At 37.1% G+C, this 26,804-nt stretch overlaps 1 protein-coding gene across 6 annotated transcripts in view; it reads right to left on the reverse strand.

The window, feature by feature from the left end:
- Positions 1–26,804, reverse strand: part of col11a1 (collagen type XI alpha 1 chain) — a 99,797-nt gene that overhangs the window by 45,103 nt on the left and 27,890 nt on the right. For 2 of the 6 annotated variants that reach the window (XM_023950175.1, XM_023950176.1), the window contains 29 exons: positions 22,767–22,865; positions 20,058–20,333; positions 18,489–18,545; positions 18,319–18,360; positions 18,189–18,251; positions 16,821–16,895; positions 16,638–16,721; positions 15,744–15,800; positions 14,918–14,971; positions 14,781–14,834; positions 12,882–12,935; positions 12,702–12,755; positions 10,703–10,756; positions 10,239–10,283; positions 10,063–10,116; positions 9,923–9,967; positions 9,293–9,346; positions 8,445–8,489; positions 8,127–8,180; positions 6,264–6,308; positions 5,115–5,168; positions 4,981–5,025; positions 2,875–2,928; positions 2,655–2,762; positions 2,523–2,576; positions 1,935–1,988; positions 979–1,023; positions 787–840; positions 620–664 (listed from right to left, as the gene is read on the reverse strand). In XM_023950175.1, coding sequence (XP_023805943.1) covers positions 620–664; positions 787–840; positions 979–1,023; positions 1,935–1,988; positions 2,523–2,576; positions 2,655–2,762; positions 2,875–2,928; positions 4,981–5,025; positions 5,115–5,168; positions 6,264–6,308; positions 8,127–8,180; positions 8,445–8,489; positions 9,293–9,346; positions 9,923–9,967; positions 10,063–10,116; positions 10,239–10,283; positions 10,703–10,756; positions 12,702–12,755; positions 12,882–12,935; positions 14,781–14,834; positions 14,918–14,971; positions 15,744–15,800; positions 16,638–16,721; positions 16,821–16,895; positions 18,189–18,251; positions 18,319–18,360; positions 18,489–18,545; positions 20,058–20,333; positions 22,767–22,865 — 1,878 coding nt within the window. Of the gene's footprint in view, positions 1–619; positions 665–786; positions 841–978; positions 1,024–1,934; positions 1,989–2,522; positions 2,577–2,654; positions 2,763–2,874; positions 2,929–4,980; positions 5,026–5,114; positions 5,169–6,263; positions 6,309–8,126; positions 8,181–8,444; positions 8,490–9,292; positions 9,347–9,922; positions 9,968–10,062; positions 10,117–10,238; positions 10,284–10,702; positions 10,757–12,701; positions 12,756–12,881; positions 12,936–14,780; positions 14,835–14,917; positions 14,972–15,743; positions 15,801–16,637; positions 16,722–16,820; positions 16,896–18,188; positions 18,252–18,318; positions 18,361–18,488; positions 18,546–20,057; positions 20,334–22,766; positions 22,866–23,078; positions 23,268–26,804 lie in introns of all 6 variants that reach the window. The other 4 variants (XM_023950174.1, XM_023950177.1, XM_023950178.1 and 1 more) reach the window with 4 other exon arrangements.

Here is a 26,804-nt window from a genome sequence, read left to right on the forward strand (position 1 = left end):
ATACTAGAAATATCCAAAATTATGTAAAATGTATCTTTTAAATAAAAATATATAATATGCTCAACATGATTTTATTTGTATTAACTTGAAACCACATAAAATGGAGAAATTATCTACCTACTTAAACTAAACAACAAAAATAAAAATAAATTGTTTAAGGTGTTCAAATAAAATTGAAATAAATGTTATTCGATCTGGCTTCAATCACCATGGCTTCACTTTCTGGCTGCACTGCCTCTTTTAACAACCATTATTTCGTGTTACCAATTGTTCTAAATATTTTACATGACAATTAATGCTATTTATATATTTGTTCTTATTATTTCTATTTTTATGCTTTATTTTTATAGTTTTTATTTGTATTTTTCCGTATTTTTCGGTCTGAGAGGACAGAACTGTCGTCTGTTCTGTATGCTAACATATTCATAAATAAATATATATTGCACATTTAAATATAAATAGATTTAGCTACAATTCAGATTTAACTTCTTGCCTAAAAAAAAAAATGTATTCACCTTGTATTAAACTTTTTAAATCAGTTAAGACTAATATCTCAGTATATTCCTATATTTTCTAAATTGCAAGAAGAGCTCATAAGCATGCAGAGGCGGGAACTTACTCTCTCTCCAGGCGGGCCTGGAGGACCGTCGTTCCCTGCTGTGCCCTGTAATGCACAACAACGCCAGGAATGTATTTTATATTTAGCATTAAGAACATGAAACTCATCATCAGTAATAAATATTCTATTAAAAAATCTTGAACTCAGCAAAAATGTTTCGTCTTTACCTTGGGACCTGGCTTCCCTGTTGGGCCTCTAGCTCCGCGAGCCCCACGAGGGCCCTAAAAAGGAAGCAGAAAGACAACTTGAGGATCAAAAACATTCTGTACATCGAGTTAGTTAGTCTGGATAAGAGTCAAAACTGATTTGACCTTGTTTACTGGGGCATTTTATTTATTTATAAAGACAATAGAACGTACTGTTGGACCTCTTTGTCCTCTTGGACCCTGTTTGCCAGCAATGCCCTGTTAGATATCAACAGAAAACATGTCAATCACACAGAGTATAACTGCGTTTGTACAATTTACAGAACTTTAATGTTGTTATACTAACACTACATGCTAAAGACATGAAGAAATTCAGTTCAAGAAGACATATCATATTATTTTTTTTAACTTTTGTGTTATTTATTTCTCTCAAAAATCTGTTTTATGTTGGTAAAAAGACAGAGCACCATTTTTTTAGTAGGAACATGATTTGTTTTAAAGGACAATGAAGAAATTGTTTAAATGGAGGACAGAAATGAATGAATGGGGTGATGAGAGAAGCTGGAGTTACTCAGAGCCTGGAAAAACATGGTGCGAATAAAAAAAAACAAAACCCTGCTTAAGAGCATTTTTGATGTTGAGTATACGATAATCTAAAGCAGTGGTTCTCAAACTGTGGGGTGCGCCTCCCTTTTGGGGGGCACGGAGGCATCTCAGGGGGGGCGCGAGTGGGACAAGACAGGGAAGTGGGGGCGAACATGGATGTCAGACCGCATATCGTTGTGAGGAAAAACTTACCAAATCACTCAACATATAATTAATAATATCTACATCTCAATAAAACTGACTTTTGCAAACATTTTTTTATGGGGATTTTATACAAGGGTTTATAATAACAGAATTTTCTGTAAATTCTTTGATGTTAGTGGGTTTTACAGGGTTCCAAAGTCCTACAAAAAGGAGAAAATGACCTATTTTCATGCCCCGAATCTAAACTGAAGCCTCTCTACAGGATAACGGATAAACACACACTACTTCGTTCACGTCATAGGCCTTATTTCCCTTCCCAAATCACCACACAAATGTCTTCATTGTCGCAATCATTTTCCTGAGATATGATGCAGGTCGTTCATATGCAGTTTGCTCAGAGAGCGGATGTGTTTTCTTACCCTTGCACCCTTCTCTCCATTGGCTCCTGGGAATCCAGGGAATCCCGTTGAGCCCTATCAACAGTAAAAGAATTACACATAGTAGATGAGAATGAGGGGAAGAAAAATGAACTTTTTGTGTCAGCACATATATATTTATAAATCTTCTTTTACTATTTTTCTTTTCTTTTTTGGGTGAAATGTAGCAGTTTTTGTTTTAGCTTCCATAAAAAAGAATATTCAATGACTTGAGGTGTCTGACAAAATGTCTCTCTAGAGGTCATGCAGAGGATTTTCATGAACCAACACTTTACACTCAACGCATGTAAACACAGAACAGGTACACATGAGTCTTCATTCATATTCTTACCTACATTGCAGAAACTCCTCACATTGTGCAGCAGGACATTCAATAAAGACCCAATCAATGAGAGCAGCAAATGTGTGCCAAACGCAAGACTTATGTCAATATGACTAATAAGCTCGAATCCCTTTAAAATAAAATACTACAGCACAGTCAGACTAAAATGTTAGACTGTTGAAATGATCAAATGGGTTTGAAAGTGGTGTCACCTTCAGAATTAAAAAATAAATAAATTTTATACTTACTTTTGGTCCCTGCCGTCCTGGATAACCTGGCAATCCTGGAACACCAAGTTTGCCCTGCAAAAGAAGAAATGTGCGTGTAAAAATAGGTAAGAAAGAGAATATTTCAATTTAGTAGGAAAAATAAAGGAGTACCTTTTCTCCAGCTGGACCCAGGGGTCCAGATTCTCCTGTGGGGCCAGCTCTACCCTTAGGACCCTCGGGACCGTCTTCTCCACGGGGCCCAAGGAGACCAATCTCACCCTGGTTTTTTACAAATGTCAACAGAAATTGAATGACAATGAATTACTTTCTTTGTACTGAGTAAGTCAAATAATGGTCATGTATGACAGGATGAAGAGTTATGCAGTCTCACCCGGTCACCTTTGATTCCCATGTCCCCCTTAAAACCTGGGAAACCATCTTCGCCCTGGGGGGAGGGAAATGACAAGCCGTTAATGTTTAGTTTATCTGTTTTTCTATTTGTCTTTAGTGTTTCTCTAAATATTGCAAAAATATATTTATTATGGAAAAGACAAGGCTCCAATGGATCAAAGAATTGCTGCTGCCCTCTGCTGGCCAAAGACCAGAACACATGAGCAGCAGGTTGGAAAAAGGTGTGGACAGTATAAAAAAAATCCAACATAATCTAGATATAATCTGCTTGAATTGACTTCCATGTGTCTATACAAAATTTACAATAAAATGAAAAATATATATATATTTATATTTCTCACCATAGAAATATACACCAACATACAACAATAAAAGAAAAAGCTGCAAAAAAGTAGACAAAAAATGTTTGGACAAAAATTGAAAACTACAAAACTTGGTTCTGTTAAACTAAAAATGCACATATTTTCACAAAGATAAACAACCTAAAAGTTGTTTATGAAACAGAAAAAAAATAAATTTTAGTATCTAAAATTTCCTCATAATCTGAAACTCTTTCTAAGACATCAAGTAGTCAAAGATTGACCAGAACCTCTGCTTCCCCTCTGACACTTAGTCTTTGCTGTCTGCCTCTTGTCCACAATTTCATGCATAATGCAGCACTGACCATTTCATGCCTTCAACTCGCTTCATGAAGACCCACCAGGTAGAAATGGTGCACACACCTGAGGTAAAGCCCATCCTTTATTCATGACAAATCCTTTTTTTCTCTCAAAGTTTGTGCTTTTGAATCTCCAGCTATAAATAATTCAATAAAGAAACGACAAGAATAGCTGTCACCGCAGTGAGAACAATACCCTCCAGTCAGATAATAGACTTTACAGAGCTGCAGAACAGCATTGATCTTCAATAAAACTCATGTATATTTGAGAACGCTTCGCTTAAATTATACATGTTGACACAGTCAAATACTTCAAAAGCACTTGAGACTGATTGTAGTGTCCTTTTCGGGCAAAAGCGGAAAGCTCGACAGCTCACTTCCAAAGGCGAGCCGCCAAGGGTCACTTCAAGAAAGTTTCTGACTCCGCCGAGGATGGAGATCCACTGACCTCTGGGTGCCATTCAGCTCGCAGAGGACGTTCTCTGCGGCTCCAAGAGTCAAAACGAAACGAGCAGGCAGACAGTTCACGCTGACTGCAGACCAAATGTCTGTGATGTGAATACATTCACCGCCAAAAAAAGGGAAAAGCTTTGTATTTATCAGGCAAATGTTTGCAGGACTTATAATGAGCAGCATCAAGACCCCTCAGCAGTCCTGGACTGCAAGGACCAGATTGATTTAGCAATTCTTCATTGTTTCTGCATCGTTAAGTGAAAATTTGGCCCCCGCCATATGCTCAAAAACTGGTGAAAATCAAATTTGGGCTTAATAAAGCCCGCTCCCCCAAATCTACTAACAGGTTATGGTTATTATGGGATGGCCACGGGACCTATGGCTTTGCTGGCCGTTTTGTGGCAAAGTGAGAAATTTGGTCATTTTTCACATTTTTTGCACAACATGGGAAAAACTTTTATTTGATCAATCTTGATCCCAACCAGGTCAAGTCTGCAACTACAACAGAAGTTTGGTTGACCTTTGACCTCAGGAAGAGGCTGCCATCTTAAATTGTCCAAAAGACATATTTAGTACCAGGTACAAATGTAAACTCATCCCAACTCCTCAGGCCTCATTGGTGTTCCCTTTTTACTGTTAGAATATTGTGAGAATTCAATATATGAATCACTAACATACAACATGACTAAATTAGAAATGTTGGCATGGTTATAAAAAAAAAACCTCCATTGCCACGGAAATCCAAAAATGTACTTTTGCCGATTCTTCTGAAAATGACATAGAAGTCTTCATCACCCCCAGGCAACCAAAAAATTAAATGGTTGCTATGGAGATAAAACCAAAGCAAAAGGTTATGAAAAAAGTGTCAGTTGCGCAGCCAGTGAGGGCGGGCCAAAAGGGGGGGCGGGTAGTGTCTGCAATGCGGCTTGCGTGTTTGGGTACCATTTGCATTTTCAACAGTAAGAGCGAATTTACCTTTTCTCCCTTGGATCCCTTGAGACCCCGGACACCATCAGCACCCTGATGAAACCAGATATGAATCACAACACGATGAGTTTTTTTTTAATTAAACAAACAGAAACACCAAAGGAACATTAAATCCACAGTACCTTAACACCACGAGGGCCGGGATATCCGATTGGACCCTGTGGACCCAGTGGACCCTGCAGAAAAGAATCAGTACATTATTCTCTTTTTTATTAGTAAATTATTGCAGATAAAATCAGGTTTTTATTGTGAAAATGTTACCTTAAAAACTGCAGATCACATTAAAAACAACTATTTGAATTCATTTAGTTACAAGTTTAATTAAAAAGAGAACGGATTCATAGTTAAAAAACTTTTTATGTTTATAAAAAAATCTTGAACAGCAACATGAATGAACCACAGAGCGGTGTGACAATTTAAGGAGTTTTTATCTTGACATTTTCAGAATTGGTGCTCTGTAGAATATTATATATAGGACCACTGTGAAAAATGTCATTAGATATGAGTATGTTTCATATGGACCTGCTGTATGTATACACATACACTCCTACATGTACGTGGGCTGGCGTATATTTGTATTATTTCCAGTGTACATAGCAATAGACAAAATTTAAAGTATGCAAGGGATTAATTAAGAAGGCTCTCACTTCCTCCTGGCCAAAATTTTGGACCAGTTTGTGATGGAAATTCATCAACACTAGCTTTTTTTGGTACTTTTCCTCTATTTAAGTCTTTTTTTGAAGGTCTATTTGAAATAAACAAAGAAATAAAAAACAAATAGATAATTTTGAGCAATGATATTCACTAAGATATAAAAACTCAAATAAGAAAGTAGTGTTAAGACATAGTGTTGCTGTTTGTGTATTTTTTTTTCAATAATTTCCCTACAATTGTTGTTTTTCTATAAATAAAACAGTAGAGTTGGCACGACAAAAAGCTACTTTGATTTTTGTATTCTGCATGAGCAAGGTCGATTCAAACCTTACTTTGGCTTACGACTTGAAAGACAAAACTTGTAAACAATTTATTTACATTTATATGTACTTCTAGGACATCCCTCCCTTTCTTCTTGTGGTTGTGTTACATCACTGTACACATTGTGGTGTCCTTACAGTTAGTTGTAAATTTATTTCAGTATTTTGAGACAACAAAATGCTCATTCGAACTCTGATTTATGACCAAATCCTTGACTTCCACCAAGTAACAACACATCTTCTGCACAGGTGGTGACAAAAGTAACAACAGGCATGTTTTGAATAAAATACACTTACCTGGGCCCCTTTCTCTCCAGGCGGACCCTCCTTACCGGGATGACCCTGGAAAACATGGCGTCCCGTTAAAAAAAGCTTTAAGATTGCCTTCAAAAACGTTTAATTGAAATTTTTAGCTTGGATGATGACAGGAAAGTTAGTTCAGCTACCTCGTGTTCCAATTTCCACAAAACTTGGAAAGCGAATTTGTTCTAAAATTCATAATTAATCGATTTACACAGCAAATGGGTTAAAAAAACACACCAAACATGTGTCCTGTCCACCTCCAATAGACCAAATTCACCAAAAAACAGACAAAACCTGCACCATCTTGATTTAAATGTTTAAAAAGGTGATTAGGTCCCCTCTCTGATGATCTTTTGATATATTGTAAAGAGGTTTCTGGTGGTTTTTTAATTATAGTTTGGTCGTCTTTTGCCAAAATCCTAAATCCTGTGTTGTTCTTTTAGGACATAGTTTATGAAGAGCAGAAAAAGTTTTCTAGAAATTTGCCTTTGACTTATTGGTAGAGCAACCCCGCCTCCTCTTCCTGTCACCCATAACTAAAAAAAATAAAATGTAATTTTTATAGGGGTGGGTCTTTAAAAAACTCAAAGTCCTGAATTTTGCTTGTTTTTTCTAAAGCAGTGATTTTGTTTTGTTTTGTTTTTCTTGGTTTGATGCTCTAAATAGGACCAGTAGCACACATTACATGACGGATAGGGATGCCACAGTGTTTGCACTGGTATATGGGTTCATTATGAAGCGCATGGCACACACGGGAACACCTGGCACTTTCCACCTGAGGTGTGAAACGGCGGCAGGAAGTTGTAAATCTGACGCCTCCAGAGCCTGAGGACAGCTGTGGAAGGTGCAACATGGGCAACAATGGGCCTGCTTCACAAATCCTATTGGTCCTTTATTGTGTTTGTTCTGGGGAAAAATGCTTTAAGGAGCCTTCTGGAGCTGCTGGTCAGCCTTATAGTGGATGAAGGATTGGTGCATGACGCAAAACAAGGTCAGGTAATCAGAAAGGAGCAGACATTTGTCAAATAGGCTTCAGAAAGCCTGCACAAGGAATTATTTATAGCCTGAGATCCAATTGTTTTTGCATAGGAAAAATGTTAGGATTTTTAATTAAGTAACACAATAAAAAGGTTTTTACACTTAATAACATTTTACTTGGAGCTCCACTTTCTGACACTGAGATGTCAAAGAAAGATTTAAGTGTAAAAAAAACAAATATGTATGTCAGGCAAACTACAGCCATTACAGCCCAAAACATAATGTAAATACATTCAAAACAAGGTGTTTAGTATTGCCTTATTTTGTAATGTTGTATCATTAAAAGGCATTTTTAATCTATGCAAGTATAGTAATTTTGAATTGGACAACAATATTCTTTTAAATCTCTAAAAAGAAATCAGTTCTTATAAGTACTATAAGCTACAAGTGAAAGTAAAAATATAATATAAGGTACATAAAAAAGTACAATCATGTAAAAAATAATACAAGTAAATATTTAAGTATTCTATGTTAAAAGTATAGGTAGTATAAGTCAAAAGTTTTTGTACTAAAAGTCTGAAAGTTTGAACTTAGATTTAAGACTTCCAGACAAATACTAGCAAATTCTAAAACCACTAAACAAAACAAACGAACAAACAGTAAATTATATTTAATACACTATCTTAAAAGAAAATTGTAATTTTTAATTTAATAATCTATATTTTAAGGATACCTTAGCAATTTAACAGATCCCTTTTTAATATTTAATCTGAATAAAATTGGGATTTTCGGGTGGGAAAGTGGCTGAAGTGTTGGCTCTAAAACAAAATGGATTGAGTTGCAAAAAGAGGTGGCTGTGTGGGTGTAAAGGGCACGCACAGGAGGCCCGTCGGCTCCAGGTAATCCGGGTAACCCCGACCTGCCCTGTGGCCCCTGCAGAAGAGAGCAGAAGAGAGACACAAACAAACAGAGGTCAGAAACAGTCGCAGAATTCTCCATTTCCTCAGGTTCCAGAAAAATAAACAAAGAAAACACAGGCTTTTTTAGAAAAAAAACTACTGCTGCATGCATACTAATCTACCTCAGGGATTTCTGGTTTCAGTTTTCTTATTGAAGTATTTTTTTTTTCTTTTACGCTAATGATTCAGATTTACATTTATAATATAGTTTTCGATCATAACAGGAAAACAAACCCACTTTTTCTCCAGGTGGTCCTATAGGGCCTTGAGGACCAGGCAGACCCTGCAAAGACCGACACGATCATTAGTCGCTCCAGAAACACAAAGAATGCTAAAACCTTATGTGAAAGCCTATTTGCTGAACCCATACTAGCATTAGCACGCTTGCAGAACAGAATACACTTCAGTATTTGCCCATCTGCTCCAAAATGTGTGATAGTGTGTGTGTCGCCTGTTCCTGCACAGCTTTGCAGGGATTCCTCCTGCATGAAGCTCCCTGTCAAGTTTTCCTGTTTTAGAATAAATCAAAAGCACAAAGGTACGCTTGTGTGTTATATAGGGGAAAATGAGGGAGCGGGGAAAGGGTCAAAAAGCTAAGAATTAAGACCTCTACTGTATTTTCTGCACTTAGAAGACTCATTATCCGGTCTCATACACTTGCTGCATCTGCAAACATGCAGCTACACGATGAGGCAGAGGAGGAAGTGGTATGTTCGTCCACCAAAATGAGGCAGGCAATACAGAGGCAAAAAAATTAAATTAAAATGAAATTTAAAAAAGGGGCAAATTTCATTCTCTAGTGCTCCAAGATATAAGTTGCTCTTTTGTCTATCTACCTCACTTAATGCACCTAATAACAGAAAAAAGTAGAACAGTATCTCCTACAGTGAGTTCAAAGTAAATGTGACTTCCTACTAGTAATGTTGTTTTACAATCAAGAAAAGACTTTTATGTTTAAAATCTTTTTTTTTCCAAAGTTTCCAATGGGAGTCTGCAGCATTCGTCCCTACAACACCAGCATATTTTCATCACCTTCTCTTCGCTGTTGTCAGGTGTCGTGAACAGGTGCATAACTGATTTATTCACCTGCGTTCCTGGAATTCCCTGCTGCCCGGGTGGGCCAGGCTCCCCCTGTGGTCCCTAAAACAATGAAACAAGAGTGTTCAGAACATCACACAGATCTTTAGCCTACAGCTTCAATGCATCATCAAACCTTTGAAAAGTGCACAAAAGTCATCGTTATGGGTCCAAAAGAAGTATTTATTTGCTGTTTTGTCTTTTAGATACACGTTGGAATTTCCAAATAGGAATTTTCAAAGGAAATTGTATGATTAAAGGTTTTTGAATGTTTTTTATTAAACAAAACAGTATCTTCCTTTTTTTTTTTTGCAAAAAAATAACAAATTTTCATTTGGCTTTTCAGCCATTTTTATGATTTCTTCTTTGTTTTTTTCCTACAGATCATTAAAGAATTTCCGCCGTGATCACCAACAAAAGTGGCTGAGTGTGATCATCATTGCAGGTTCAGTGGAACAAAAGCTGCTTCGAGGCACAGGAATGACCTCTGACCTCCACAGCTGTGCACCCTGAAGGGATTTTTACCAGCCCAACACACACACACAAACACTGCAACCCGGGCCAACTGAGAGGGTGGACGCATTTGAGCGTCAAGAGCTGCGTTTAGGTCTGTTTACTGACAGGAAGTTGTGTTTGTACCATATTTCCTTTGGGACCTGGAGGCCCGTCAACTCCAGCGACGCCCTGCAGAGAGTATCGGAGAGAAGGTGTTTCAACCGTCAGTTACAGGAGGGGTTATCGGATCAGAGAAAGTGAAAAGTGGGGATTATGACACTTACAGGACCTCCAGGGGGTCCCGGGGGGCCACGAGGTCCCAGCAAACCTCGAGGACCCTAAGAAAAAGCAAGAATACTCCAAGCTCAGACACAAATTTTCCTGGAATGTCATAGTTTTTAATTGGCTTGTTTAGCTACAAATCTCTAGCTCAAAAAAACGTCATGACATCCAGCCTTACAGTCTCTCCAGCTAATCCTCTGGGCCCGATCTCTCCATCCTCGCCCTGAGGAAAGAAGAGTGAATGTAATGAAATATCCACTTCAGAGGCTCAGCTTTTGGAGTTTTGATTCAAACGAATAAAAGTCGGAAATGGCCGGAATTTGATTCTAGCCTTCTCTGAACTCCTGCAGCAGTCACAGCCTTTTTTCAGCCAAATGTTGTTGACTAAATGCAGTCAGAGCCTGAGGGAGGTTGGAGGTGGAGAACTTAAACTTAGTTAGGATGAAGGGCGGAGGGCGGGGAGGGGGGAAAGGTCAAACTTAAACTGTCCTCCTCTTCAGTTCAGTCTCCTCCCAGCTGCCTTTGCCTGAGGCCTGAGCTGCTGCTGAGGTGCAGCTCGTTTAAATCGAGGTGTCACTGACTCACTTCAGCTCGGGGCGTTTTGATTAAAAAAAAAAAAAGGACAAAAGAGGAAGTACTTACTCTCTGCCCATCCTCTCCGGGCGCACCCGTTGGTCCCATCGGCCCCGGCTCCCCCTGAAGAATAGGAGAGTGTCAGAAAACAGACACAGTCTGGTGTTTGGGGCTGAACAAACCACTTTGAGCTTCAGCTTTGTGAATCAGCCTGGAGCGTTTTACAATTTCCATTAACCTCTCTGCTGATTCTCATTTTAAGAAGAAGAGCTTGTTTTGAATGTTTAGAGGCGTGTGGAGTAGTCAAGAATTCTACTTAATGACGAGTAATAAAACTTTAAACTAAGGCTAATCAGGTAGAAGTAAGAAGGAGTCATTCAAAGAGCAGTTTAGGTAAAAGTTATTACACTTAACTAATGAAAAAACAACTTAAAGTTCCACTCTGATCATCTTTTGATCCATTTTCAAAGCGTTCCCAGTGGTCTTTTAAACATGATGATGCCATTTTTAGCCTAAATCAACAAACCTGTCATTTTGTAGGACATAATGTCTGCAGAAACGCAGGAGTTCAGTAGAAACCGTTTGTGCAGAGCAACCCCGCCCCCCTTCCCCTCCCCGTTGCTGAAAGCTTGTGGCCCAGCCAGCGTATTTTCTTCATCATAAATGCCCTATTTTTTGGAGTATAAGTTGCAGTTGCTGTGGCTGGGGGTGCGACTTATATGTAAATTTTGTATATTTTCACTAAATAACGAGGCTGATTTGTTTGTGGCGTTCCCACCAACAACCACTGGAGGCCACTGTAGGTATGTGTTGGTATTTGCTACTGACAGCAGAAGAAGAAGCACAGCTCAGTCTTATGAGGGACCCGGCTGCAGATAAGATGGTGCTTGACTTCTTCAGCTGGAAGCAGAAATGATACAACTTACCCTAACTGTAATGCTAGGAGTAACCCTAAAGCAGGGGTGGGCAAACAACGACTTGGGGGGCCATATGCGGCCCGTCAAACTATTTAATCTGGCCTGCCAGACTAGAATAAATTATATTGATAATCCATGTGTGTTTTCCGAGTCGGATAGTCATTTTTCCATTCATTCCAACACCACATGAGCGCAGCCTTTCTTTAAATGTTTTGTTTTTCACTGACGGACATCAACCCATCAGTGCAATTGGTACAAAGATGAGAACAAAAGCCACTGCTCTGAAATGTAGCATAGAAATTGAAGAAAATAAAAAAAAAGATACATTTTGTAACAATTTAGCGTTTGGCCGCCACATTCTGTTTTTCCAAATTAAAGGATGTTTTCGTCCAGATTCCATGTTATTTCTTTCCCTTATGAGGTATATTACCAAAAACACTCCACGGGTCAGCTCCTGGCCCATCCCTTTTGTCAAATTTTAGAACCTTTTGTGGCCCACGAAACAAAAAGTAGTTTGCCCACCCTGGCTCTAAAGTGTTCAGGATTGTAAAATAACTTTTATCAAAGCTTAAAATGGGAAACATCGTAATTGTCAAGGTTGGAAGGTTATTTTCGAGCGATATAGGACTTCTAACATTTTTGTTGATGTTAGTAAAAAGTAAAAGTAGTAGTTCTTAATCACAAATACACTAAAATAAGGAAACTATTCTAAAGGTCACATTTAAGGTAGCAGTAGAGTAAATCAAACTAATTTATTACAGTTTTGTACCAGTTAATGGAAGTTTACCTGTTTATCTTATGGTATGTAAAAGAATTAGTCGTCTAAATGGGATGTCTGCAGCAAAACTAAAATTAATTTAATCTTCTATATTTTATTGGATAAAAAAGTAAAAAGTGTTTAGGAGAGTTCAATATCCTTTTATTCCAAATGGAAGCGTATGAAATCTGTAAACTGTTGAAAACTGTGTAGAAAGTTTTTTATTTAGGAAACTTTAAAAAAAAAAGAAGTGTATATATATATATATATATATATATATATATATATATATATATATATATATATATATATATATATATATATATATATATATATATATATATATTTCTATGATTTGGGGGAAATAAATGTTTTTTTTAAATGTGTTTCTCACCCTGTGTCCCTTTTCACCAGGCAGCCCAGGAAGTCCGTCAAAGCCGCGATCGCCCTAAAAACAAAGCAACAAAACAATAAATGAATCTAAAATATTTAAAAATAAAGTATTAAGTTTGGTCGTCAATGCAAATACATGTTATCCATTTGTGATCAGTAATAGGAAAATAAATGTTGGTACCTTTGAGCCTGGCTCTCCGGGCATTCCCCGAGCGCCATCAGCACCAGAACGACCCTGAAAACCGGAAAAAAATGAGAGTTAGGTTTTGGAAATTGAAAAAAATATATATTTAAAACTAAAGACTTTTTTTCCAGTTTATTTTTTGTCCCGTTATCCTAATCTTCTCCAATATTCATTTGCTGGCTTATATGGTGTATTTGATAAATAATCTGGATTTTGATTAGGTTTTACACAACAAAAGCTAATCTTTCTCTACTTTATTGGATTACTCAAAGTATTTTTGTTAAAAGTTAAGAACCACAAAGGAGGGGGGCAGAACATGTGACTGCCCAGAGCTAGCAACAGCAGAGCAAACATATATTTCTGGGGAGTTATTTAATTTCTATACGACACGAAGGTCAAAGATCAGGAAAAAAAAGTCTGCCACCAAAACTTTATTGAAAAAGTTACATCCAAGTATGGAAACGACGATGGAGTATTATAGCCACCATAAAAAATACGTGAGGATGCATTTGCAAATTATGATTAAAAAGGTCACAATTTACAATAATAAAGTCCTAATATTATGAGAAAAAGTTGTACAGTTATGAAAAATCTGAAACAATTTGTGAGAATAAAGTCATCAATTTATGCTTGAAAAAGTCTTAATTTTTTCAAAAATAAAATGTCACATTTAATGTTTCAACAAAGACGACAGAAAACTAACTATTGAATTTATGTTACAATTCAAAGAAATCTGATAAATGTCACACTGTTTAGGAATCTGTACTACCTTATATGAATTAAAAATTTACAACTTTATTTTCATTAAGTAGCAACTTCCTTTTTGAAAATCATGGCTTTTACTTTGGAAAATTATGATATTTTTCTCATAATTTATTATGACTTTCCTTAATACATTTTTAACTCTTTTTCCCCATTATCATATGACTTAATTCTCATTACCCTACAACTTTAAAAAAAAAATATTTTGAAACTTTATTCTCGTAAGATTAGGACTTTTTTGTTCTTGCAAAATGTTTTTTCTTACAATTATGTAACTTTTTATTTTCTAATTTATGACCTATTCTCATAAAATTAATTTTTTTCTCACAAATGTACAGCTTTAATCTCATAAAAGGCTGACTTTATTCTCTTTTTTTTTAAATTTACTGTTTTTTTCTCGCAAAATGTTGACTTTTTTGTTATAATTTTACAACTTCTTCCTCATAATTATATGCCTTTTTTTCAAACATTTTTGGCTTTTTTCTTATCATCATACAACTTTACTAAGACTTTAATCTTGTAAAATGTTAACTTTTTTACCTCATCATTAAATGACTTTTTAAAAAACTTTTCTGACTATGATTTAATTTTTCTAAAATGTCAACTTTTGTCACAATTTTATCTCTTCATTCTCGTATATTTGACTTATTTATTTACTTTTATGGCTAACGCTCCGTCATAGAAAAAAGATGCAAATGATTAAAGAAGAAAATTCTTATTCGAGAAATCTTTTAAATGTCTTTCTTTTAGCTTCTTTATTAGCATTTTTTATTTTAAACAAATCAAATTAATATTATTGTTTTTTTAACCCAGACCCTGAATCAACTACAAGCCAGTTTTTTTAGCCAGTTTTCAGTTCCTTCTATTTGAATCCAACTGGGTGAAAATCTTTTGCCCTTGTTTTGACAAACACTTTGCCCCACATCCACAGCCAGCGTTCCAGGTTTGTCATTTTCAGACAGATTAGCCTCTGTGTGAGTGCTTCATGGATTGGATGGAGGCCCATAAGCACACATCAACCAATCGTTTGTTGGAGAGAAAATAATCCTCTCGGCATTTGAGGGCCGATTGCGCACAGAACCACAAACATGAACTCTGGGTGTGTGTATGCTTGAGGTGAGCGGGTTCACTCACCCTTTTGCCAGATTTGCCAGCTTGTCCAGGAGGCCCCTGAATGCCACGAGGGCCCTGAGCAGAGAGAATCACACCAGACCCGTTAGACTGACGTTGACCCAGAATCTCTGTTAGTTAGCTCATCAGTCGGGACTCACTTGAGGACCGGGGTCTCCACCTTCACCTTTCAGTCCAGCAGGACCTGGTGGACCCTAAAGGAAGGAATCCCAATCCAAACATGCCACATTTACCGTGTATTAGTATTTTTTCTGATTCCTACAGTCACACTTGGATTTAAGAAGAAAAAAATAATACAAAAAATATACAGTAGGTGGCAACATTTAGCTTCAGTAGAGAATATGTTCAACAATGGGGAAAGTAATCCACACATCCTTCTTATTGAAACTAAATAAACAAGGAGTTTGCCTATTGTATAAAATCCGTATTATGAATCGCATAATACCAGATTACGTGTTTCCATTGAAAAAGAGATGCAAAAACATCACTCCCAAATCAGAAAAAACACAAATAAACCTTTAAAAATAGGATGAATTTAAACTGATAATTTGCAGAACTTTGTATATATATATATATATACCTGTTCCTTTTGGTGCTAAAGTATTGAAGACCACTGTGGCCTAACAGGGTTTTGCAGAGCCTTTTCATGCAGGTACGCACTAGATCAAGTATCAACATGAAAACGAGGAGGGGAGGGCAGTAACGCTTAACAGTCAGGTAGTGTCCACTGAGCATGTTTTGTTTGTATAGCTTTAACTATTTCACCTGATCAAAAAAATAAACTATAGAAAGTGATAAAAAAAATGGTCGGTATAAGAAATGTTTAAAAAAAAAAAGGAACTCTTTGATTAAACCTGGTGAAGCCCAGTTAGTGCTCCAAATAATCCGTAATTGTCTAAATGAATGCACGTTCGGTGACGTGACAACGGTTAATAAACACCTGCAGACCCTAAAGAGTTGACTCACCACTGGCCCAGATCTCCCAGTCAAACCCATTGGCCCTGGGGGGCCTCTCATCGCCAGCTGTGGGATAGAAGCACAGAGAAATAACCTCTACTAGATCAGATTTCTTAGAAAAAAATGTATCTTTTCAGGAGACAATATTTTGTTTCTTCAAAGTTTGGAACATGTTTATTAAAAAAACGCTTGGTTGGTTGCATTTCACGTGGTTAATGGCTACATTTTTCTAAAAAAGAAACATTATCAGCTGTTTCCCTTTGCTCACTGTTTTATATCAAATATATTTTCCAAAGAGCACAAAATCTTTATCATAATTAGCTCATAATAAGAAGAAATCTTGTTTTGATTTCATATGAATAAATAAATAATTACTGTATTCATCCCACAATTGGGAAATTCTTTCTCCGCATTTGACCCATCCCCTGGGGGGAGCAGTGAGCTGCAGACTAGTCGGCTCGGGGGGCGACAGGGATCGATACACCAACCGTTCAGTTATTGTACGACCTGCTTTACCGGCTGAGCTAAACTGCAACTCACAGTTGAATTGATCTTTGTTTTGGACATGTATTTTGAAAAACCTGATTTGGAGCAATTAGTCACAGTTGCAAATTCTAAATCAAAGACTTTTTCTGGACCTCTCATCCACTGCCAATGATTTGTGTTACACCTGCTGATCCACCCTACTCGTGAATTGAATGAAAAAGGCCAAAGTATTTTGAAAAGCCTCTCCATGTGTTCCAAACGGCCTTTTCATCTTGGGCTCCTCAGCCAGCTCTGCACGTGTCCAAAATCCGGGGCAGTCAAATCCCCAATGAAAAACTTCCAGTTTCCTTCCTCTTCTATTACCCTTTACAGAGTAAAGACAGAGAGAGAAGGGGGGGGTCAGTCCCTCTTACTCACTCTGGCCTGGGACAGGATGGCCTGTGCTTGAGCTTCTTGGGCTGACACCACTGGACCTTTTTCGCCGTCACCACCAAACCGGAACTGTTAGACAGACAGATTGTTGTTGCCAGCGTGTCAAAAACACAAAGAATTCAGCTCTGAGGAAGATGTGTTTGGTTAAAGACACTGGTGTGAACTCACTGGCAGCATCAACATGGTACCCGGAGGTCCTGGTAAGCCATCAGCACCAGGCAGACCAGCCCGACCAGGCGGACCCTGCAATGAAAAACAAAACAAAAAAACCTTAGCATCCAAATCATCCCTTGAAGTATTTAAAACTATAGAGATAAAAAAAGATCTCTTACAACATTAACAAAATAAACATTTTTTTCAGACATAACATTATTCCTAATGTTATGGTTTAATGGTTTAGCACATCTAATGTTGAAATCAGTCATAAATGGTTTGGGGTTCGATAAATCTAGAATCAAAGCTAGATACCAGTACACACCTAAAAATATAAAGCTAACTAAAAAGTATAGCATATTTTATCCATTTGTCAATCAAACTGCTTAAATATTGTACTAAAACCTTAAAAGTATGCTACAAATACATATTTAAATGATATAGATGGAATATAGCACAAACATACACCTGAATTTTTACTATTGACCCATTTTAGAAAAAAGAGAGACTCACATCTAGACTTTGGGCATTAGTTTGCACGATATGAGGAAAACTTGCGATGTGAGACATTATAATACATATTCTGCTGACGACATGACTTGGGATGCACAAAAAAAAAAAAAACTAATATATCACTTCTATTATATTGAGACAGTTTTATTCATATTAAAGTCAACATAACTTACATTCAACTCCAAATGACCAACGTCTACATAGTCGGCGGGCATCTAACTGTTTGATTTGTCAATGACACAAGGACGTCCATCCGATTGGTCGAAAGCGTAAAGGGATTATTTGATTTATTGTTAAATACTTCAAGCGGGTCAGGGAGTAATAAACTATAATGAATACATTTCAGTCTAAGCAGGTCTTAGATTTTTGGTAAGGCTCATCAGGTAAGCCCTTAAGCACAGATTTAATTTGAATAAAAATCAAAACAAAATCAATTTATTACATTCTATCAATTATTACCGACAATGTCAAAAAAGTACCATTGGTTTTGGGTCTGAGTACAAAAAAGTTTCAAATGACATGGTTTCAGTTACTACATGTCATGGTGGAACAATTAAGAGTAAAAAAAAAAAAAAACTTTTACGACTTTTTACGATTTTGAGCTTTTCATTTGGCAGTTGTCAATTTACCAATGAAGTATGAGAGAAGTATGAGAGAAAAAAACGATACTACAATAGCTTTTTAAATACAAATCAAATTAAAAAGTATTAGTGTGCATATTATTTACATCAAACATTAACAATTTGAACTTTTTAAAAAGAGATCTTACAAAATTTAGGCATATAACAAGCCTATGTTACTATTTTTTTTGCCTGTAAACAAAGAACTTTTTCATTTAGTCCATTTTTTTAAACAAAAATGTTAACTTACTCTGTCCCCAGGATCTCCAGGGGTGCCTTGGGGTCCTTGGAGGCCTGATGGTCCTGGAAGACCCTGAAGACGATTTTTAAGTTAACAGCCCATATTCATAAACCCATATTTGTAAATACAAACGACTTACAGCTGGGCCTGGTGGTCCTGGTGGTCCTTCGATCAGCATACCCTTAAGAAGACAGGGAGCACACCACAAATACTGTTCTTAAGTACTGTGATCTATGTCGTCATTAATAAGGAAGCAGCAGGAGTTAGAACCTATTTAACATTAAGGAACATCAACATTTTGGACCTTACGGGTTCAATAACAGCCGGCTCGCCCTTCTCTCCCTTCTGGCCAAAGGCTGCAGCAATCTGTATTTACAAAAAATAAAAATAAAAAATTGAAATGAAAAAACATTCTTTATCAGAAAAAAACATCACGGATCAAAAACATTTGAACAATTATTGAGATAACTTTAAATCAAACAGTGTGGGCACATTTTCAGCATGCGCGACTGAATGCAAAATACAGACATTAAGTGATATGACATTGTGGAACAGAAGAGGAAAGATGTTAGTCACAAACAGAAAGAGCAAACCTTCACTGCACATGCTTGGAATGATGCTATATTTCCATTGCATTGAAAAATTGTATTGAAGAACTGAAAAATAAAAATATGTAAATCATCACCAGTAGTGATCATACATATATATGGAAGTGATTTCACATAGTAGGGAGTCTAAATATATACGAATATACGTATTCAGGCAGCACAGTTATCAATTACGAGTCAGATTGAATACTATTCCACTGAAAATTATGAAAAGGGGGCAAGAAAATTCCAGAAAATAGTTTTCTGCTACGTTCACAGGCATGACCATTTCCACTGAAAGGATATGTGTGTTTCGGACCTTCGAGTTCAAAACTCTCGCATTCACGTGTAGATTTTTGTAGTTTTTGAGCTCTACCTATAACCATTTTACATGTGTTGAAAGTTAAACTAGTTGAAGTTTGACCAATTAGGGACTCGGATTTGTTAGTGACGTATGGGTAGCATCCTTTAAAAAATAAATAAATAAAGCTTCTCAGCTGTATTCCATATATTGGAATACAGCTGAGAAAAAAAAAAGCCTGGAGCAAGATTCGTGAGATTTGCACCACTTTTAACATTTTGCACCTAGACTATGCCAGCTGTGAGTTCATGTACTAGTATTCAGTAGCAACAGTCCAATTTAAGCACCATCTGTGAAACCTGAGTTCAAGATTGCCCATTTTTGAATGCGCATCTTAGCAGTGCACAGGAATAATTTGGCATGAGGAAGGGTCAAACTAACAAAATAATAATATTTATAATTAGTTGTTTTTTTAACCTGTCAACAATGTGGTGATGGACAAGTTCAAAACTGTAACATTGTAAAAATATTGAATTTCAAAAAGCTCTTATAACTGTGTTTGTTTTGTGTTTTAGCAGTGATTCAAAGACTGTCTGTAGGGGAGGATGTCACAGACAGGTTGCTAATTAAAATACAAAGAAAAAGAGGTAAGGATGGAATAAAGCCTCTGGGAACATTTTTAGAGTACAGCTGAGTTTTCTGGGGTTTTTCCAAATGATTTGCCAAGTGATTGTGGATAAACATGTCTATATTGTGTCAGAGAAAGATGCTTTTTCAACCAGGAAGTAGAAATTTTATTAACAAAACACAGATGCATGCATCACCCCTGTCTTTGCTTTAACGAGACTAATGACACAGAAAGTCGTACAACGTCAATGACACATTTTTCATGCCAAGGAACTACAGGTCATGCACTAAACAACAGACTGAGCCTCTATCCCATGTTCATGCAGACACCTTTCCTTCACCGGGTCAGGAAGGAATACTTACGGTGCTCTCGGAATCGTCAGTTTCGGCAGCGACCCCAAGCCCTACCCCATTATCGTAGGCCGCCGTGGGTTTAGACGGGTCAACTCCGTACTCATCATAAAGCCCATAATCATACAATTTGCTGTCAGCCTCGCCCAGATCAAACTCTTCCACGTCATATTTCAAGTCATATGCACCAGTGTCCAAGTTGTCCAGTGTTTCTGGGCTAGTGTGGCGTTCTGGAGCAGCAGGAGAGGCTTCGGTGGCGTATGCACCAACAAAATCCCCTTCCACAGCCTTTTGGGTTTTAGCCGTGCCAAGAAGAAGGAAGTAATGGTTTGCAACCAAGGAAAGAAGAAAGTTAGTCAAGCAAATGATCTGCATGTTGTTAAACAGCAACTTTATTCTTTATGAAATTGTACATTTTAACATAAAACACTTTATTTCATGACGCATTTGACAGTCTTCCACAAATGGAAGGATATTAAAAAATACTTAACTCTTCCAAGACAAAAAATATGCCAACTAAAGCAAAGTACATCTAGAAAAGTCATGCAATAAATAAAGTGTTTTCAGAATCACTTAAAGATCTGAGTTTCTAAGTATGATGTCATCTCAGCCTTCTTTTCCTTCCCTTCCTGCAGTCACAGGTAGCACAGTGGTGCAGAAAGTAAAGAAAGACGCTGTCTGACATACAATTCATGGTTTCTGTACTTGTGATCTGAGACAAACAACATCCTTCTGTTTGTCAAGAATATAGTGTCTGAATACAATTTGGAAGCCTTTGTCAACTGCAATCTGCAAGTCATTCAACCCATATCACGTTCTCTCATACAGAAAGGTGATTGATGCAGATTTAGCCATGGAGCATGACAAAATGGATGTAATTACACAGATATACTGGCAGCACTCCATGGTTCCAAATGGCATGTTTGATCACAGCTAGGCATTCTAACAGTATAAAGATTAAGCACAAGGATAGAAGGCTGTGAGGAGTTTATAGCCTTGTTGATCATAGTTCATTTTGGCTAAACTAATGATCAAAATCAAAGCTTGTGGTGTGATGGACAACAGGAAATTGTGGGAATATACAACCATTAGCCAGTTATATCCACTCTTCCCCCTCCTTGTGTGAGTTGTGTTTTAAATTTGGATAGCAAGATCAGTACTATTGACACACTAAGCAAAACTGTGGCACAAGTATATCTCCGAAGCCTTAGTCACATGTACCCCAACAAGGGTTGACGTGTACGGGTGGTGCAAGTTTTGGGGTTATCTGGGTCTGTGGAGGGTTGTAAGGAGGGAGGGCAACATCTTAAAGGGATCGCAGGTGTGTCTTGCAGATACCTCAAGGCTCGTTGAAAATAGAACGATTGTTGTACGTGTGGTAAGTTTGTTATGACATATTCGTAAGGCTGTTGAAAAATGTGCGCACTTACAGCCTACGAGTGACGCAGTCGTACAGTGCCTTTATGCCACACTGACTCTAGGTGTTAATAAGGTGCAAGTATTGCCCCATGACGTACCAGGAGAAAATGCTTCACACACAGGTTGTGCAAATAATAACTAAGTGCCCGTAGTATACCAATAGGATGCACAAACGACTACACTCTGATTGTCTATTTTCCTAAATTCTGACAGTCAGGTTGCATACAAGGAGCCCACAATGAGCATGAACTTATCACATGAACAGCAACCACGAACCCCTATATGCAGTCTGCAGGATTTTGGGTGGGGCAAAGCAAGGAAAAATCCAGACTACACACCTGCATCTCACCTACTTCATCCTTACTTTACCCTTGAGTGTTGTACAGTAAAAGTCTAGGATGGACAACTCCAGGCCTCGAGGGCCTTTGTCCTGCATACTTTCCAACATACCTTGCCCTGGCATGTTCTAATTGGCTGGACACACCTGAACCAGGTAATCAGTCATGAGTAGGGCTTGGATATTTGGAAATCATGCAAACACACCTGACCTTTGAAGCCTGAAGTTGCCTATCCCTGATATGTGTCACTCGGAGCATGCCCATGGACAAAAATGTGCTTCAAAAATTTTCGCTCTATGGACTCACGGAGCAATCTACATCATAACAATAGCATGTCGTACACATGAGTGCCGCGAACAGTGTTTTTCCTCTACAGACAACTTTTATCTAGCCGTAAGGGCAGTTGTGACTAAGGCTTTACTTGAAGCTTATATCTTAATCCGGGCAAACTTTATTTTGCAAATTGAGCAGATTCTAATGAGTTGAATTCCTGTACAGTTCATCCTGGACTCAACAACTATCTAGGGAGTAGCACTACAAAGTAGCGCTTCTGTGACCCCCTCAACGACAATGGTACTTGACCAGTGCTACCAAGTTCATCATATAGAATGAATGATTCTCATCTACTGCAGCTCATGCTACATGCCGTAACCTTTCCCAGTATGTTTAGGCTTGAACTTAACATATTTTATTAGATTATTACCAAAACTGCAACCTTGTTAAATGCAATAGTTAAATTAACTAATAGATACTCTAATTTTTTTAAATTTCCCATGTCCATCAACTGTCCCACATGCCAAGATTTAAGGCGGTCAAAGAAACACACTGATTCTTCCAAAGTTCTGTGTGTCTTTATCATATCATACCAGAAGCTTCCTTGGATACATTTTTTCCAGCTCACATTTTCCACAACACCTGCAAGTGGCTTTTGAAGGAAGAAGAGTAAAAATAAAGTAGGAATTACCTCATTGGGGCCACTCGTGCCAAAGGGTGACTGAGTTTCAGATTCATCTACAGTTCCGTAGTCAATGCCTGTATTGTAATCGCCCTCTAAATTGTTTAGCTGAATCATGTTGAAAAAAGGAAAGAAGAAGCAGGAATTAAACAGAAGATAAGATCAGAAGTTTGCTAGGACTTCTCTCAAGATCATTGCAGAGTTGGCTACTTCTACACAGGAGAGATTAGGGTGGTCTACGCCTGCCATCACAGATTTTCCCTCAATAATTCAAACCAGGAAAATCTTGATGGTATTTGGTCTATTTTCTTTAATGTTTACCCTAACATCGCTTCTGTTTTCTGCCGGTGCTGTGGCTTGGTAGCCAGGCATCCGTGACTTCTTCGGCGAACCAATCTTTTTAGTTGGTGACACTTTGGGAACCCAGAACCTTGCGGCTTTGAGGAACTGGGTTTTAATGGAGGACTTTGTAGTCTTCTTCTTTTTCGCAGTGACACTACGTTTCTTTCTCTGGAGGAGGTAATGGTGACAAACAATACCGAGACAAACAATGATTCCAAGCTGTTGCTTCTGCACAGTGTGGTTTAGCAATTGTCGGTCTTCATTTGAAGAATGAATCTATCGCATCTAGATCAGTGCCAGCACTGCAATACTGATCATGCAAATACAACTTTCACAATAAGATATTTAGTAAAACAAAAAATAGAGTTCTATGATAATCTTGCACAGGGACTAGGGTAAAGAGTTATAACACAGAACACCAGAAAAAGTTAAAACAACTGAAAAAACCTATCAAATAAATAACAGTAACTGTCACATTTGTGTATTTCACTGTAAAAATCATAAACCCAAGATATTTTATGTTGTGTCTTATTTCTTATTTTGATACAAATGCAAATACAGATACAAATAGTACCATACCTCTACCTCAGGCTAAATTGAAGGGCATTTTAATCTGTAAGCTTAACCCCTTTACGCCTTTTGTCGCTAATTTGCAATCTAGGACTTAATTTATATTCACCTTGAACAAAAAAAAAACATTTTTATATATATATTATTTTTGTATACTAAAAAACATGAAAAATACGTGAACTTTAAGTGAAAATTGATATTTCTGCGTAAAAGATCATGCCAGTAGCTTTTTAATGATATTGCAGTATTAACACCCTTTGAAACTCCCTGATTTTAAATTGTACAGTATTATATATTCACTCTGGACAAGATCTGGACTAGTAATTACTATAAAAATAATTTTTTTGAAGATCATTAAATGGTAATTTACTCCAATAATGTACAAAAGTTCCCCCAAAAATGCAACGATTTGGGGGAATTTTAGGCTTAGACTCAATCCTTCACCAATTGAAATGTCTTCAGCTTTTTAGAAAAGTTTGAAACATTTTATTGTTAATTATAGCTATTAATTAAAGCAAATAATTTCTAATGCCAAATTTCAAATGTATTTTAATACATTCTTTAAGCGTAAGAGGAATAGTGTTTCTATCTCTGCTAGTTATAGAATTTTGTTGGTGCAAAATTTTATAATGTTGGTGCAAAATTTTATAAATCACAGTTTAAAAGTATGTTTTGTTTTAAAAATGGTTTAGGGCAACTAAATATATAAACAAAATTAAAAACCAAATAAGGTTAAGAAACAAAACTCAATATATTTTGGTTTTGTTTGTGTTTCGGATTCATCAAAATGTTTTCCTGTTTTTAGCTGTATACACAGATAAAGTACAAACACACAAATACCTTGGATTTTACATCTGCAACTTTTACAGCCATTGTATAAACTATAAACTGACACTTCCATAGGGGATTTATAGCAGACATTACTAAAGAATACATATATATATATACAAATTTGAATATAAAACAGATAAACGGAATTGAGCAACAGTTCTTTTTGCATTAACAGTTAGTTATCTAGTCACTGTGTTCATGTTGTGTCAATTAAAAAGCAGCATTACACTGTTGTGTTTTTATTAATATTGCATAAATAGCATTCTATATATTATTTTATGGAAATTGTATTAGATGTACTACATATAAGAGAATATACACATATACTGTATATATAAACACATACAGAGGTGTTCAAAAGTTTGTATACACTTGTAAAGAATAGAATGTCATGGCTGTCTTGAGTTTCACGTACCGTATTTTCCGGACTATAAGTCGCACTTATTTCATAGTTTGGCAAGGGGTGCGACTTATACTCCGCAGCGACTTATATTCGAAATAAATTGAAATAAATACATTGTTAACCCTCCTGTTATGTTCATTTGTGAGGAACAGAGATGATGTTCCTGGGTCAATTTGATGTATGAGGTATGTTAAGTGTTAAGAGGATGTTAAGTGACTCAGAGAATCAGCAAACTTTTTTTTACAGTAAGATCTTGAAGGCTAACAACATAATATTCTATTTTCCAATGATTTCATAGATTCAGAAATGCAATAAAAGTGAAAACTGTTTCTACAAATACAGGATGAAAACAGAGTATTAGTTAGCCAATGATGCTTCATGAAAAGAATAAATAGATAAGTTTGAGAAAAAATTACTGTGAAATTATTAGATAAACAGTCTGCTATGATTGTGTCACATGAGGTTGTGCAAGTTAAAATGCGACTTATAGTCCAGTGCGACTTATCTGTGTTTTTTTCTACTTTATAATGCATTTTTGGGCTGGTGCGACTTATACTCCGGTGCGACTTATAGTCCGGAAAATACGGTAAATTCTACAACTCTGATTTTTTTATGATAAAGTGGTTGGAACAGATACTAAAAATTTCATGAAGTTTGGTTCTTTGATGACCTTATTGTGACCCAATCTGCTGGGTCAAAAATATACATACAGCAACTTTGACAAGTTAGGGTTACCATAATAAATATTGTGACTTGGAAAGTTGTGCAAATCAAAGGAGCTTCATTGCATGGACTCTTAACTTGTGAGTAATTATGAGTAACATCAGCTGGTGACGACTCTGAGGCCCTTTAGATAGGGCTCACTGGACACAAAAGCCCACTAAAGTTACAATGGCAACATTAAAGGAGGTCAGCACGGATCTGAAAAAGCGAATTATTGACTTGAACAAGTCAGTAAGGCCACTTGGAGCCATTTCAAAGCAGCTGCAGGTCCCAAAAGCAACAGTAAGTTGTAAGTACAAAGTGCATGGCACTGTTTTTTTCACTGCCATGATCAGAAAGGAAATACAAACTATCACCTGCTGCTGAGAGGAAATTGGTCAGAAGGGCAAACTGTCAACCCATTACCATCAAAAAACAGATCTGCCAGGAGTTAGAAGCTGATGGAACACAGGTGTCAGTGTCAACAGTCAAAACTGGATTGCATCGGCATTGACTGAGAGTGTGCCAGGCAAAGAGGAAGCCCTTGCCCCAAAAGCGGCACTTTAAGGCTCGACAAAAGTTTGCTGCTGATCACATGGATAAAGACAAGATCTGGAGGAAAGTTCTGTGGTCAGATGAAACAAAAATTGAGCTCTTTGGCCTCAATGTCAGGCAATATTTTTGGAGGAGAAAGTGTGAGTCCTTTAACCCCAAAAACACCTTGTCTACCGCCAAGCATGGTGGTGGCAGTATTATGCTGTGGTCCTGTTTTGCTATCAATAAAACTGGTGTTTTACAGAGAGTATATGGGATGATGAAGAAAGAGGATTACCTTCAAATTCTTCAAGATAACCAAAAAACCTCATCCCAAAGCCTGGGTCCTGGGCACCGTTGGGTGTTTCAACAGTACAATGACTTCAAACACACATCAAAAATAATAAAGGAATGGCTAAAGCAGGCTAGAATTAAGGTTTTAGGATGGCCTTCCCAAAGCCTTAACTTAATTCCCATTGAGAACTTGAGAAAAATGCTTTAGAAACAAGTCTATGAAAGCCAAAAAAATTGACTGAAGGCTCCTAATTGAAGTGAAAATGGCCAAGGGACATGTAACCAAATATTAGCATTGCTTTATGTTTTTTTTTTTTTACCCAGTAGATTTGGTCGCATCGTCAGTTGATCTATGATAAAGTCATGAAAGA

The sequence above is a fragment of the Oryzias latipes genome, chromosome 20, assembly GCF_002234675.1.
Source record: "Oryzias latipes chromosome 20, ASM223467v1".
Taxonomy (NCBI): Eukaryota; Metazoa; Chordata; class Actinopteri; order Beloniformes; family Adrianichthyidae; genus Oryzias; species Oryzias latipes.